At 37.3% G+C, this 16751-nt stretch overlaps 1 protein-coding gene across 3 annotated transcripts in view; it reads right to left on the bottom strand.

Moving 5' to 3' along the window:
• HERC1 (HECT and RLD domain containing E3 ubiquitin protein ligase family member 1) overlaps positions 1-16751 on the bottom strand; it is a 215380-nt gene that overhangs the window by 106762 nt on the left and 91867 nt on the right. For 2 of the 3 annotated variants that reach the window (XM_036841282.1, XM_036841283.1), the window contains exons 19-25: positions 15759-15932; positions 11944-12058; positions 11735-11855; positions 9764-9935; positions 6935-7247; positions 6367-6487; positions 946-997 (exon numbers count right to left, since the gene is read on the bottom strand). In XM_036841282.1, the coding sequence (XP_036697177.1) occupies positions 946-997; positions 6367-6487; positions 6935-7247; positions 9764-9935; positions 11735-11855; positions 11944-12058; positions 15759-15932 (1068 nt within the window). Of the gene's footprint in view, positions 1-945; positions 998-6366; positions 6488-6934; positions 7275-9763; positions 9936-11734; positions 11856-11943; positions 12059-15758; positions 15933-16751 lie in introns of all 3 variants that reach the window. The other variant, XM_036841279.1, reaches the window with a different exon arrangement.

The raw sequence follows: 16751 nt of genomic DNA, 5'->3' as shown, positions 1-16751 counted from the left end.
AAAACGAAAAAATTGTGGGTGCATTTCTTCCTCTCATTCCTCAATCTTCCCTTATTTCTCACTTTTTTTCCTGTAGAGAACCTAACATCCTGCCAAGGAAGTTATCAAGAGAAGGGTTCAATTCTGAAATATAAAAGACAATATAATGGGAAAAAACGGTTTTCCTACAGGCTTTTAGAAAACTTCCACTAGTGGCAACTTTTAACATTCCAAGTTTTCACAACCACAGAAAAAATGGGTTAATAAAAGTGCCAATTAATAGAGAATAATACTTGGAGAGTTTTTAGTTACCTTGGATTTGTATTATCTAAAACTGCTGTTCTTTCCATCTATTTGTACATATAAACAAGTGTTAACTATATTATTCATTAAGATACAGCTTTTAACAAATGAGCTTAACTCTCGATGAACTCTAAAATTGCTCCTCATGGGAAAATTTTATTTTTAGAAATCATCTGTTCATCTCTTATATGCTTTATATCTTGAGAGGCAAAGAGGAAAAAAACTAGAAACTTTCAGTTTGAAAGTGTGTATGTGTGTATGAAAGGTGAATGGGGTAAAGAGTTCTCCCTGTAACACCATTTAAACTATAGCAACTATACCATTAACTAACTATACTTTAGCTCAATGGTATAGCTCAACTATACCATTGAGCTAAAGCATGGCAAATTATGTCCATAACCCCCCACAACGTAAAGCACTGCTTCCAGAGTTCCATGGGACTTTTAAAAAGTCAAAACAGGACAAATGAGAAAGAGAACTGATTATTAACTCCTAGACATTCCCAGATCTTTTTTTAAGGGTGTATATTTTCAAGAAAATGATCTTCCTTTTAACTTTTCTGATAAAATGTTTCTAACTTTTTTGCAATATTGTTTCAATGACAATTAGATCTAAATATATCAGATATAAAAAGAGCTACTTAACCAGATATTTAATACTTACCTCTCTTTCTATGAGATGATGCCAAGTCCAAATCAACATTTCGTCTTCCACTCTGTTAAGTTAAAAATAAATAATAAAATTTAATTGTGAAAATTATTTAAGATTAAGATTTAATAGAGTACTAAAATAAAAAGTAATCTGTATAATTATAGCAATGTGCTACTTATTTACCAGTCAAGCCAGGCTAAGAACAAAGTCTTTAAAAACCCACTGAAAACAGCTCAGGCACATGACTCTGAGATACTAAAACACAAGTCAATATGCACATTAATTAACAGTGTAAAGTAGCAGAACTTGTTCTTTGTTGTCACCTTTTTCTTCTTCGAAATCTTTGTCTTTTATCTTCCTAACACAGTATGATCTCTTATTAATACCCTCTAGATGCCTAAAGCCCCTGTAGCAAAGTCCCATTTTCCAAAATCACTACTTGTTCTATCCTCACTTTCCATTATTTTCAAAACTATCAACCTTGGCTAGGTGTACAGAAAAAGAGAATCTGATGAATCCACACTAACAGAAGAATAACACAGTCCTAAGCTTTCTGGTAGTATTTTAAAAGACTTTAAAATGTTTTTTAAAACCCCTTAAAATAAAGAAATCTCAAATGGTTAAACTGCAGTCAGCTTAATAAAACAGTGAAGGCTTTCAGGAAGAAAGGAAGTATATTTGTGTGTGTGTGTGTGTGTGTGTGTGTGTGTGTGTGTGTGTGTGTGTGTGTGTGTGTGTGTGTGTGTGTGTGTGTGTGTGTGGTGGGGAGGCACTGGTGACAACTATCTACTCTATGTACAGATAACCATATACAAACCCATGACTTAGATTTATGCACAGATTTGACATTACGGTCTCAGCAATTTCAATTGCACTTTATCACACAATAAAAAAGTTGGTGGCAAAGAAGAAAGGCTGCAGAAGTGACAAAACAGACCCATTTAGGAAATGTCATTTAGAAATTTTTTTCCTGGTAATACATATAGACATATGTACCCACACTGTGGATAAATACATTTTGTTTTACATATACACACACACACACCAGAAATAAGTATGTTCCCAGGCCATTTGATGCTGGAGAAAACACCAAACAGTTGTCACAACAGTTCCTGAAGACAATGCCATCTCATGCAATACAACATTTTTATTACACAGTACCGTTGCCATGAGGGCTCATGGAAGAAATTTATCTCAGGTCTCAGAACCAGAAATATCTGAGTTTTTCTTGAAAACCTGGTTTGTTTTTATCTTTTACACACTGTGAATCATGCGACTCATGTTTTTCCTATTTGCTGGCCCATCTCTAGCAGAACATCACAGGATATGTGTAGAGATGTACAAATCTTACTCAGGGCTTTATTTTCCTCTCTGTTTCTTTTAGCCCTAATTCATTCTCTTATACTTTTATAAATAGTATTTATTTTTGTATGCTAAATCAAATCCTTTGTGAAAGAGGGCGGTAAGGAAATGAGGGAGGTAGATTAGGACAGCGTAGTAAGAAATGCTGATTAAGTATGACATGTGTCAATCAAACAGTTAAACTTGGGTTTAACTGTGCAACTGTTGACTTAGGTTTCTCTGGTCACTAAGACAGAGTAGATAATATATCACATAATACTCTTTATGAAAGAAGGTTAAAACTCAGATTTAGCATTAACCTGGTTAACTTCAGTTATTTTAAGAAAGCATTTCATTCACTGACAATTCAAGATAAACAAGTACTACTAGATATCAAAGACATCAATGATAATCCTAAATAACCTCAGACAGATGGGTAACATATTTCAGCTGGAAAATCCCACACTGCCCCCACTGCTTGCTCCTCTTCGTCTATAGGAGGCTCAGCCTGAAGGCTCAGCTCAAGTCTCCTTACCCACAACAGAATCTGCTCTCTCTAGTTCTTTACTTTTCCACCTTTTATGACACTATCTTTCTAAATATTCCATAAGAAAAGATGATTAAGAGTCCATCTTTCCCAAAAATGTGTTTCTTAATCTTTTTAAAATTCTGTAGAACCTAGACATGGCAATTATATCTAGGTTCAACCCACCTCCATTTATCTGTCTTCCCATTATGTTTTGAAAACATAACTTTCAACATGTTTTAAATTGTATTACTAAACTTGTTCTTCACAACAACCCAGCTGAGGCAAGTATAACAGGTAGCGGTATTCCCCATTTCAAAGATAAAAATGCTGGAGCTCAGAAAGGTTAAGTGTCTTGCCCCAGGTCAAAATCAATAGAGTCTATTGTGACTAAGTCAGATTTCATTGTTTGCTTCCAAAATGTATGCCACTTTAACTACATTTATCCTCATCTTTTATCTTTCATTTCAGTTGAAATGAATTATCAATCATTTACAATATGCAAAGCACAATGTAGGAGACATGAGGGACATTAAAAAAACTCTAGACCTTCTAAGAGGTCTACTGGAAAGAAATACTAATAATACATAAGTAAGTCCAACATGAGACAAACCATTAGTGGTTTATTATAGATACTAACAAACTGCCATGTAAATAACAGACAGAGTCACTGTGAGTAATCTTAGGAAAGTTTTCTGGAAGAGATGACATTTTAACCAGGCCTTAAGAGAGAGGCAGGACTTCATCAACAAAACCCAGGAGAAGGACATTTAAGGCAAACAATGCTTGAGCAGAGGCTCAAGAGGTATGTTTGGAGTCTGGCAGATGGACTACTAGGCTATGGCAAAAATGCAGATTACCGCAGGGGAAAACTGGCTTCAAAAGCAGGCAAGCAACATGTTCCAGAATCTTTGATTTCTGGGTAGGCAGTGCAGAGTCACTGAGGTTTTTTTTTTAATAAGAAGGTAGCATGACCAGCAGGTGTTCTGTTGTTGTTCTTGTTGTGTTTATGTGTGTGTCTGTGTTTTGTGTTTTTTTTTTTAATTAATTAATTTATTTGTTTTTATTTTTGGCTGTGTTGGGTGTTCGTTGCTGCGCGCGGGCTTTCTCTAGTTGCAGCGAGTGGGGGGCTACTCTTCATTGCGGTGCGCAGGCTTCTCACTGCGGTGGCTTCTCCTGTTGCAGAGCATGGGCTCTAGGCTCATGGGCTTCAGTAGTTATGGCACGCGGGCTCAGTAGTTGTGGCTCACGGGCTTAGTTGCTCCATGGCACGTGGGATCTTCCTGGACCAGGGCTCAAACCCGTGTCCCCTGCATTGGCAGGTGGATTCTTAACCAGTGCACCACCAGGGAAGTCCACTGTGTACATTTTTAAGAGCTCTACCTCTGGGAGCAGTATCAAAGGAGAGGAACTGGAAAAAGTAGGGAGATCAGTTTGAAAACTACCAGTTCAGGCAAAAGTAACAAGGGCCTAAATTGAAGACTGGAAAGAACAAACAGGCACAGAAATTTTACCAAAATAGATTAGACAGACATTCATTCGTTAAAAAATATTTAATGACTGCTTACTGTGTGCCAGGCACTATAGGTACTTGGGATACAGTAGTGAATAAAACAGCAAAAACTTCTATCCTCAGGGAGCTTATATTCTAGTGTAGGCTAAGAGAAACTGATAAATATAGCAAATAAATAATGTTAGGTGCCGGGGGGTGAGGGGGACAGAGCAAGGCAAAGCGGACAGGGAGTGAATATCTGGAAAGGAGAGCAAACTGGAATTTCAAATAGAGTGGTCAGGGCAGGTGTAACTGAAAAAGTAATATCAGAACGAAGACTTGAAGCGAGGGGATTTGCCTACAGACAACAGTATTCCAATCAGAAGAAACAGCCATGTAAAGGCCCTATGGGGAAGTTGTGTGGTATGTTCATGGAAAAGCCAAGAGGTCAGTGTGGCAGAAGGAGAGTCATCAAGAAGGAGAGTAGCAGCAGAGGAGATCAGAGAGGAGTGAGGCCAGGATAGGTAGAGTCTTATAGGCCCCTGCAGGGACCTAGGCTTCTACTCTGAGAAATACTAGAGTCATTGGAGGTTTTGAGGAGAGAAGTGACATGATCTGTTATAAAATTGTCACAGGGCTAGGAGACTAGATAATGAGACTGATCAACTTGGAAAAATAAATGGACAGAGAGGAATCTCAGTAGACGGCAAGACTGGGAACGTGAACTGGGAGCACAGAGATGATAACGGGAATGAAGAATAAATGGAGGAAGAACAAACAAAAACATACAATGAAACTTGCTTGAAGACACTGTTCAACTTTCCTCAGAGGAGGAATCTTTCATGCTTAGAAGTTTCTTTTAAACAACAGCTTCATGTTTATTTAGCACTCTATACTTCTCAAAAATATTTTCACATCCAGTTTCTCAATTCATAAGAGAAGAATTTCAGAGCTAAAAATGAATCTTATCAAGTCACTCAGTCCAAAAAACCCAGAGTTTCCGTTTGAGCTATCATGTGACATGACCAAGGTCTCAAAGCTATCCATCAGTAGGATCAGGTTCAGAAGCCAAGTCTAACACATTACCACCTACACAACAGGTACTACTATCCTCATATCATACAATGGGACACTAAGGCCCAGAGAGGTCAAGTAGCACATACAGATTCACGTATAAGGCAGAGGATCAGCCAAAATGAAAATCCAGCTATCAACTCTAAGTCCAAAGCTATTCAAATAGAAGCTATCTATTAGACAGTTTTCATTCTGTAATTTATTTTACCCGTCACACTATAGCACGTATTACTTTCTACTTCTTATATAAATCAGCATCTCACTTCTTTGATTTTTACCTTAAATGCCTGCAGTTCAGGTCCTGAGGCTTTTTTGATAGGGAACTGAGAGCTACTGAAAGATTTTAAGTAGAGGAGATATAAACAGATTTGTATTTCAGGTATATTATTCTAGCGAAATGTTGAAGATGGGCATAATACAAGAGATGGGGCAACCAGTTTGGAGGTTTTTGTACCAGGCCAGGCAAAAGAGAAGGAAAGTTTGAGACAGAGCAGTAGCAAGAGGGATGGACAGGACATAGTACAAAGATATTAAGAGTAAAATTTTCAAGGTTTGACTAATTGGACTGTGGGGAGTGAGGAGGTTGCAGGGACCAGGAATTAAGAAAAAGTAGAGTCAAGGATGAACCCAGGTTTCCAGCCTGGATAGTTAATAGTAACACTTACTAAGATAGGGAATGTGAGAGAAGAGGTTTAGGAGAAAAATGAGTTTATTTTTGGATAGGTTAAGACTGTGGTCACCTGAGATGTTCAGGTAGAACGTCCATCAAGGAGTCAAATACGTGAATTTGGAGTTTAGGAACAAGTCAGAGCTAAAGAGAGATATCTGAGTCACTAACATATAGATGATAAATACCTATGCAATATAGTTATCTCATTTCTCTTAAAAGTTCTTTTAAAAGAGTTTTTGTATGTCTAAAACAAACGTATATTACTTACTCTAACCGAAGTCTTACATAGCTATACAAAATTCCTTCTTTACTAAATCTAGGTATACCTACCAGTGCGTAACCCTCTTCATCTGATTCAGGCTGAGACAAATCAGATTCACTCCTCGATTTGATCAGTCTATAATTTGGACTTGCGTGGATTAGCCGGCTCTCTGCAGTAAGACTTTCACTCCTGTCTCACATGCACAAAGAAAAGTTTTTCGATTTGGGACTGTTAGTGAACATAAAACTGAATGGAACTAGCAGCATAGAGATAAAACACACACACAGTGAGGAGTAATTATGTCTGTCAATGGAAAACCCTGGCTCTCAGTCAGGTCTAAGCACAAAGTCCTTCTCAATTACATCAGAATAACTTCCATGCCACTAAATTACAGAATTATGCCAATCAACTACTGTTGTTTATATGTGTGAAAAATTGTGCCTCCTCATTTAATCAGAAATTTATACTCCAGGCTGAATTAGTATCACTCTTTACATTAAATTCATCCTTGTCAATTGCTATTTCCTCCTCCATGTCTGTGTTAATTTCAGAATACAATAAGTGAGAATAAACCATTTCAATGCATAAAGAAACAAAGAGAGGAGAGAAATGTTTTAAGTTTCTAGTCAGTCCCACCTGGTCATAAGTCCACCCACTTCAGAGGCACTTGTGGAAGGCTGCTGCAACTGTCCTTCTTCCCTTCGCTTCTGAAGCTCATCAATCACAGGACTGACTCCTAATATTAACAGGGCACATCGATGGATCACGGAGTTGCAGGCAGCAGTGTACACATCCTGACCCTCAGGAAGGTCTGTGCTGACCCTTCGCTCTTGCTGAGACTGAGGAGGTGGATCATCAGCTCGAGCCCCAGACCCTGCCCCACTGTTCATTCTATCTCGATCTCGGCTACGAGCTACTTCACGGGCTGAGAGGAAACACTGAAAGATTTCTGGAACATGTAACACAAAAACAAGGTCTTAACACATGGGGAGAGAAGAGCAAAGAAAATAACAATAAAAACAGTCAAAAAGTTTGGACCAAAAACTTACTGAAAGAGGGAAAATCATTTTTTAGACATTAAATACTAAGTAACTAAGTTAAATTTTATCAAAAATACATGTATAATATTAAACTTTTTATAAAAATTACAATAGGAAATACTTATGCCTTTACAGAATTTAGATTTGGTTGATTCTATTTCTACTCTTATGAGTTTGATCAGTGGTTTGCAAAGTGTGGTTCCAGAAGAGCAGCATCAACATCATCTGGCACTCCTTAGAAATGAAAAATACTGGGCCCATCCCAGACTTTCTAATCAGAAGCTCTAGGCATGGAGCCAGCAATGTAGTTTTAACAAGCCCTCAAGCTGATTTTGAAGGCCATTAAAGTTTGAGAATCACTGGGTTAGATAAAAATAACTGCCTATTTCTGAAATGTTCACAACCTTGGTTTGAAATTGTCAGGTTACAAAAGAAACAGACAAAAGTTAAGTTGCATTAGTTATAATGAAGAGCCCCCTTTCCCCTTCCAAAGTCCATATAATTCCTAATACCTACACTTTGTTGTATTTTAAACATATTAAATAAGCACAGCCATTAAAGGTCTTCGCTGAAATAGAATCTGGTTATAATAATATGGCCAAGACTGCCCCCAGAGTCAAATAGTATCACCAGGAATGTCCATCTTATGCCAGCTCTTCCCAATTCACAAGTGTAACAAGTGGGTTTAACAAGGTTCTGATGCAGTGGTAGGTATTTCACAATAGGAAAAGAATATTTTACTCAAATTTGAGTGAAGATGGTATTTTTAATGGGGAACCCAGGCAAAAAAGTTAGTAAAATACTAGATTTGTCTGTTAATATTGAAGTACAAACTTTAAAAATGCATTTGTATATTTCAAAGTATTATTATGACAATATATTAATTATGTTGTTGAAAGTCCCTTATTTCTAAGAAAATCAAAGCAACAAACTAACAGTCTAGAGCCGGAAATCAGTTAAAGTAATTAAGAGAATGGTTACTGGAATTTGGGGCAGACCTGGTTCTAATTCCAGCTGCTACGAACAGTGGCCCTAGGCACATAATTTTGCCTCCTTAAACCTCAGTTTGTCCATCTTTAGAACAGGGTAATATTAGAAATCATCTAAGACAGAGAGGATTATGAGTTAATCTATGTGAAGCATTTGACCCAGTGCCCAGCATATAACTGATGCTCAAAAATGGCAGCTAGTTTAAAAATTATTACTCCCTGGGTAACTATTATGCTTTCTTTTAATATAATTGAGGGTTATCTTTTGTTACTGTGTTTTCCCCTTTGGTCTTTGCTTTTAGGAATTTCTAAACTAAGTCTTAAGTTCATCTGTAAATGTTCCCTCAGCCTAGGTTTTAAAATATAATTATTCTCTGGGAATTCCCTGGCGGTCCCATGGTTAGGACTCAGCGCTCTCACTGCCAGAGCCCAGCTTCAATCCCTGGTTGGGGAGCTAAGATCCTGCAAGCCACGCAGCACACACACACACACACACACACACACACACACGTTACATATATATATATATATATTTTTTTTTAATATATATATAAAATTATTCTCCACCTCCTCATCTCCAATCCCCTCTTCTCCATTTGGACCTTATATTTCTCCTCTTGTTTTAAGGGGTTTTGGCCTTGTTTTGAGTCACCTCAAAATCATTTTTAGAAGTATGCACAACACAGATAAATTGATAATAAAGTAGTGTCAAATTGATTGAAATATATATACAATCTCAATACCAAATGCATAGATGGCCAAAATGTTTTAGGCTACAAAAGTAAATATACACTTTAACTTGAAACAGCCAAATCACTCAAAAGATAACAAATGTTTCAAAGCTTCGATATTTCTCTTTAAACATCTAAATGATTACATTTTAAAACTATCTGTAGCCTTGTAATAAAAAAGTATGAAAAATGTCATTCACCAGCCAATAATATTCTCATGTATATTCTTACTCTCTATTGAAAACTGCAGTGCAGTCAGTGGGTGAAGTTTATAATTTAAAAAGTTCTACATATGGAAAATAATTGGGCTCTCCTAATAGGCTTAGAAAAGGGCTCTCTTCCTCACCACCCAGAGGCCAGCCAGGCGAATGGACAACTTGGTACCCTCCAGAGAACATGCTTTGAATGTCCCTATCCAATGACTCATGGGCATCACTTCATGAATGAGACTCAGTGGAACAGGTAGTGTTTCCAAAAGCCTGCTTCCAGAGCTTTTCAGCCCAAAACATGCAATCCAACAGTTTCAGAACGGAACTAGCAGTTGTAAGAACTGAAATGTAGCTAATCAGATCATCAGGAGAATATCACATCTCTTCAGAAAAACAGTAAGGAAATGTTTTTGCCTCTCTCTTCTACAGTCAGTTTCCCTACCAAAAAGAATGCCACAGTGTGTATCTGTAACACAAGCAAGACGGATATACTCACTGCCAGCTGTCATCACTTCGTGTTCCCGTTCTTCCTCCTCATCCTCCGGCTCTGGATGCCCCTCTTCCCTGTCTCGCTCAGCCTGTTCTTCCATTTCAGCTTCTTCATCAATGGTCCGGGTGAATGAATGCTCCTGAGGATCAACATCTGCAGAGTCTTGGTTTTCTGAGATCTTAAAGAAATGATCAGAGCTACACTGAATATATACTTTTTTAATTTTGAAAAATATCATTAAAACCTTGACTTTTTTATCATGGGAAATAATGCTAATAGCAGTAATAACACATGAATTTTACCACAAAAACAAAAGATATACTGGATAAATCTGAAAAGATTAGAAAAAAATGTATGTACGCAAAATATACAGAAACATCTAACTATGCTCTCTTCCTCAATATTTTGATTAAAATGTCATGCTGTAAATTGACTCATATATATTGCTGTTCTGCTGTAAACTGCTAACTTAACATGAGTCAAGTATGACACCAAGCATAAAAGGTAAAGAACATGAAATGTGATTCCATTCAGTCTCCCTCAAGCTGTGTATGTTATTGTTACTCTGTATAAATGTTTAATAATGCTAATTTAAAACAAAACAGTATTTTTTAACCTTTTTTTGGTGAAAAACTTTAAGTTCTACTCTCTTAGCAAATTTCAATTGTATAAACAGTATTGTTTTTAATTATTTTCTTTACTTTGTTTGTCCCTGAGGAAACCGAAAATTAGAAATCTGATAAGGACAATGTTAATTTTATTTCCCATGGTGGTTATGCTCCCTAGCAGTCATCTGAAGAGTCCTTACAACAGGGGTGAAGAGAGTCACAAAAACCCCATATATTTCAGTATAAAGCACAAGTAAAAATTTTTAATGATATCCTCACATGTACAATAAAAGTTATTTTGTGATTCATGATTGGATGGGGATACTGAGCAGTCAGTTAGACTCACAAAATACATAAGTCATGTATCTCCACAATATGTAAGTTTCAAATTTGAGACTCAACAAAATGGCTAATTAGTACATTTCATGGGCTTTCAAGGTCACTAACAAATAGTCGGATCCACAAATATTAAATCAGTGTATGCCAAAAGAATACTATAATACAAATGTAGAGATAAAGTTTGGTTTTTAAAATCTAAGATCTAAATAATGGAGTGCAAAGCATCTAACATATGACGTTTCAAAGTAAGCACTTTTGAAGGTGAGGTATCAGGCTATACTCATAATTATAGGATCGTGCTATCAGGATTACCAAGCACTTTAGAAATCATCTCATTTTTGTTGCAAGAATTACCTCTGGAACATCCTTAATAAAAGTTTTCAATCTTTACCTCCAGCGGTGGGCAACTCTAATAATTAGAAGGCTTTTTTCCTTACATTCAGCTAACAATGATTCTCCACTCAGTTGTTACCCTTTGGTCCTACCTGTGCCCTCTGGAACAACAGGGAACACGTTTACTTCCTCTCCTACATGGAAGCCCTTTAAATATCTTTAAGGCACCTATCATGTGACTCCTCTTTGCTTTCATTCTCTAAGCTAAACATGTTTGACACTTTCCAGTTCTTGTATAAGATGATTTTCAGACCTTTAACCAATCTAAGTTTGCTAATATCCCTCATTAAGTTATGGCACCCCAAATCAAATAGGATAATTCAAACATGGTCTGATGAGCGTAAAACAAAGGAATAATATTTCATATGATTTGGACAATTCAATTTGTTGTTATTACCTATATGGCCTAAGAATATATAAACTTCCTTAGCAGCCATATCACACTTGATAAATGGGTGGTTAAATAAACCCCCAATCTTCTACTCATCCAATTTTTTTCACTAGAAAAAGAACTACTCAATATTTATTGAACATCTGCAATAATTAAGCCACATTTTTTTTCCCCTCACATACACCAATATGGAGCTATCTCTCATAGCTTGCAGAAAAACACAGAGTAACTGATTTCCAACTTTACCCATCTGTCTCTTGATGATGACCTGGTCTGAATAAGTTCAAGGTTCTTGCAAGCAAGTAAACGACTTCGAACTTTGTACACACAACGGTACACTTCTGATAAGCTTTTACCAGGTTGATATCTAAATAAAGAACCAAAATAGAAAAGTTACCTAATTTCAAACATCATGAGAGCAAATATTTGTCTGAGGATAGTTTTAAGTTACTTGCCGGCTTTCTCCACATGCTTGACTGAGTAAATTTGTGTGTTTCAGAAGAGCTGCAAGAACAAATCTAGACACAGTGTCCAAGAGTGACTCATTACTTAAAGTTGCACTGTCCCAATCTGAAAATAAAAATGATACACTGACATTTCACAGAAAACAGTTCAGAGGTAATTTTAACGGCTTTAGTAATCTAACACCTGAATTTTATCATTTTCCTAAGCAGTTATTTAACAAATGCACCTACTAGATCCCGCATACTAGGAATACAGCAGTGAACAAAACTAAGGCCCAGATCTCACAGAGCTTATATTCTAGTTGCGGTGGGGGAGGGGTATGAGGAGACAATAAATAAAAACATTAATATGACAGATAAGTGCTATGGAGAAAAATAAAGCAGGGTGAGGAGACCAGGGAATACCGAACTGTGTGGGTTTACTATTTTTTACAGCCTGGTTTGGGAAGGTCACTGGTAAGGCTACAATCGAGCAGAGAGATCTAGATGACGTAGGGGAAGAAGCCACACAAACAGTGTCCTTTCAAAAAAACTATGTAGAGGCCCTGCCTGAGTTCAAGGAGGCCAGTGCAGCTAGAGCAAAATGTGCACGCACGAGAGTGGTAGGAGACATCAGAAAGCTGTCTGGGGTCCAGATCACATAGGGCCTTGCAGGCCATTGCAAGTCCTCTAGGTTTTACACTGAGGGAAATGAGAAGGACCATTAGAAACTGTGAACAGAGATATGGGATGATGTGATCTGTGTTTTAAAAGGCTCACTCTAACTGCTGAGTGCAGAATTTACTATAGGAACAGCAACAGCAGAAGTAATTATTACAGTAATTCAGGTAAGAAATGATGGTGGCTCAGACCAAAGTAGTAGCAGTGGGGTTAGTAAGAAGTGGTCAGACTCCAGATGTATTCTGAAGGAAGAGTTGAGGAAATTTGTTGATGGATCAGATGTGAACATGAGAGCAGACAAGGATGACTATAATGTATTTACAATGTAGTTGGCTTTTACTGAGAGAAGATCACAAGGACAGCCCTTTGGGAGGATAGGTATCTGTAATCAGGAGTCTGGTTCTGAATACTATGTATTAGACATCCTAGTAGAGATACTGAGTAAACTAGTCAAGTATGTATATATGTGGTATTTGAAGCCATTAGATACTGTGAATACATGTACATTTAGGTGGGTAAGAAATGAAACAACATTTGGACAGAGATGAGTATGTGCAATCGAAAACCCAAATCACAGCATTAGATGATGAACACTAGTCAGCTGCTTTCTTTAATTCCATGTTAGCACACCAGTTCTATACTTTAAAAATGAAATATTCAGTAGATTCCAAATGGGGATGGGAGATTTACTGTCTACTCCCAGAATGTCTGCTAGACTCCGTTAATTTGACAGATTTACCATGCTACTTAAAAACAAAACCAAACAAACAAAAAGCACCCTTGGAAAATATTAAGCCCCAAGTTAACTTTATTTGTTCTTAATTCCTTTTTAAAACTCCTATCTTAAGACAAAAATTTTACAGCTTGGTTTTCATCATTTCTGGATGCTTAGGTAAAAAATTAAGTTCAGACTTACCTATTTTACAGGTGAAAAAGTGAATATAAGCATGTAAGATTTTAAGAAAATCTTACAGCCAATAGAGAATCTTAAAATGATAGTCTGTATTACACACAGAATTTTCCACACTAGGTTCTTGAGAGATCATCTGTTCCAAGGGATCGCTTGCTATTCTGAAAACTGCTATGACTTAAAATAAAACGACCCCATTTCAAGAAGGCTAATATTCAATTTAAAAGCAAACTGAAGTAACATCCTTTGCAGTATGTCAAATTTATCAGGGATTATCCTCCTGTGCAATGTTTATAGTAATAGGTTCTTTTAAAACACCTTCGCTAAAGTTATAGTCATTTCATACCAAGCACTACAAAATGTTTCCACTACTCAGGTATAAAGTCTAGGCTATAGCGTACAAGCAATTGAACAAATGGAGCCATACGAGTTTTTATTCACTTTATGTTTATATCCAGTTTTTTAAAGTGCTCACTGAAAAGTAACAAGTGATAATGTGTTATAAAAGAAAACCTGGGCTTCCCTGGTGCCGCAGTGGTTAAGAATCCACCTGCCAATGCAGGGGACACAGGTTCGTGCCCTGGTCCAGGAAGATCCTACATGCCGCGGAGCAACTAAGCCTGTGTGCCACAACTACTGAGCCTGCACTCTAGAGCCCACGAGCCACAACTACTGAGCCCACGTGCCACAACTACTGAAGCCCGCGTGCCTAGAGCCCGTGCTCTGCAACAAGAGAAGCCACCGCAATGAGAAGCCCGCGCAATGAAGAGTAGCCCCCGCTCGCTGCAACTAGAGAAAGCCCACGTGCAGCAACAAAGACCCAACGCAGCCAAAAATAAATAAAAATAAATTTATAAAAAAAAAAACCTAACCGCACATTCCAAGAAAATGATGCAGATAAGAGGATATCAGAAAATACAACTTAGAAAGTAAGCTTTTTTTCTCCTCCACTATCATACTTTTCTACCACTGGTGAAAGTCAACACAATAGAATGAATAAATGAATGACAAACTGGATGAGATTAAACTTTCAAAGGTATCATCTCACTGGTGTTTTAAAGATCTGAATGATATGTATCTCATTTTTATTATATGAAGTAAAGGTGAAAATGTATTTACTTTTACCATTTTTATCACAGAAGGAAGAAAATCCAAAGACACAGGGGAGCAGGGACTAAAGAAAGAGCAACGTGGAGAAAGACAACTAGGAGTATATGATTCTGAACAATCCAAGTCATTGTTAAAAGGGGATGGGAGCTAAAAAGAAATCAGGTATAACCTTTGAAAACTTGTACATAAAATTAATTTTATTAATCAAGTAATATTAGAAACTGAAATACCACTACACACTTGCATAGTACTTTACTGCTGTACTTAATAATATACCTCATTTCAAACTGGTATCTTCACTAGCACTCTAAAATGGGCAAGTGTTTTACACAGGAGGAAAATGACCAAGGCCCAGAGCTCAGACTTCTACATACACATCATTTCAGTTCTTCACCAGGGCTCACAAAGGGAAGAGATTCATTAAACAACTCTTATACTAGATCCATTTATGCTGCATGGAATCCTTCAGTAAAATGCTGCCTCTGGATTTATTTTTCACACAAATCTCAATTTTCCCACAGTGGATTTTCTTCAAGTGGGATATATGTATATAAAAGAATACACGGGGTTTACCAAGCACTTCAAAATGTTCCACAAACAGGAATAAGAAACTGTTTTTAAAATGTTAATTGTAGGGACTTCCCTGGTGGTGCAGTGGTTGAGAATCCACCGGACAATGAAGGCAACATGGGTTCGAACCCTGGTCCGGGAAGATCCCACATGCCGTGGAACAACTGGGCCCGTGTGACACCACTGCTGAGCCTGTGCTCTGGAGCCCGCGAGCCACAGCTACTGAGCCGGCATGCCACAACTGCTGAAGCCCACGCTCTATGACAAGAGAAGCCACCGTGGTGAGAGGCCCGCACACCACAACGAGGAGTGGCCCCCACTTGCCGCAACTAGAGAAAGCCCGTGCGCAGCAACAAAGACCCAACACAGCCAAAAATAAAAATAAATAAAACAAATAAATTTATTTTAAAAAAATGTTAATTGTAAAATCCTTTTTTCTATAAAAAGTAATAGGGTAATCCCTGTGATTTTCTATTTACATATATTATACTATACTTGTATTAGTTGGTATTATGAGCTATCTACATATTTACCCCCTTTAGCCTCTTCATCTTACCTTTACTAATAGCATAATCCTGCATGCTGATCCAAAGGCTTCGAGCAGGCTCTTTTGAACAACCCAATGCCAAGTCTACATAGACAGCAATTTCAGGCCGCAATTTGTAATCAAAAGGCTTCTGTTCTTCATTTCCCGAAAGAGCTACTTCTAATAGGCAACTCATACATTTATCTAAAAAAAAAATTACACAAGTTATCGATTTCAAGCTTTGTAAATTTTGATGCTACAAATAAAATCTTACCATATTTACTTAATGCATATGAAATGATACATTTCAAACCATTTTAAGTAGATGCTACAAAGGTAAAGTCCTTTAATGCTTCTCAATTGGGCATAGTATCACCCCTTTCTTTATGTGACTAAATGTAACATTCCAGGGAGGAGTGCTGGCATTTTGGTAGGCAGGGCCCTACATGTGCAGCACAGTCTTGTGTAACAAAGAACTTTCTTGCTCAAAACAGATTGATATCCTTGTTGAGAAACATGGGACCACTGGGAAAGAGACTAGCCAAGATTTTTCTTTTCTTTTTGTAGACTTAAGGGAAAATAATCACTTCAGTATGATTTAAGGAAGATCAAAGATATTGATACTTGAACAATTTCTCAACTGATATTTACATTTGTTCAGGTGGTTCCTAACTTTCCAATGGGACATTTGGCATTAAGAATTCATTTTCCATTTAAAAAACAAAACACTCCTCTAAATGACAGGTTCCTGGGCTAATACCCAAAGTCAATTTAACCCACAATATAACTAAATTATCATTTATTTACAATTTTACAGACAAGAGCCTCTTCCTAATATATGCAAGTATTTTTTTTAGAAGCTACTGCTTATCTTTGTTTTTTATTATTATTATTTATTTTTAGCTGTGTTGGGTCTTCGATGCTGCGCACAGGCTTTCTCTAGTTGCAGTGAGCGGGGGCTACTCTTCGTTGCGGTGCACAGGCTTCTCGTTGTGGTGGCTTGTTGCAGAGCATGGGCTCTAG

Source organism: Balaenoptera musculus, chromosome 2, assembly GCF_009873245.2.
Source record: "Balaenoptera musculus isolate JJ_BM4_2016_0621 chromosome 2, mBalMus1.pri.v3, whole genome shotgun sequence".
NCBI classification, from domain to species: Eukaryota; Metazoa; Chordata; class Mammalia; order Artiodactyla; family Balaenopteridae; genus Balaenoptera; species Balaenoptera musculus.
Note: the sequence above shows the minus strand (reverse complement) of the source record. Positions and strands in the feature narration are given on the sequence as shown.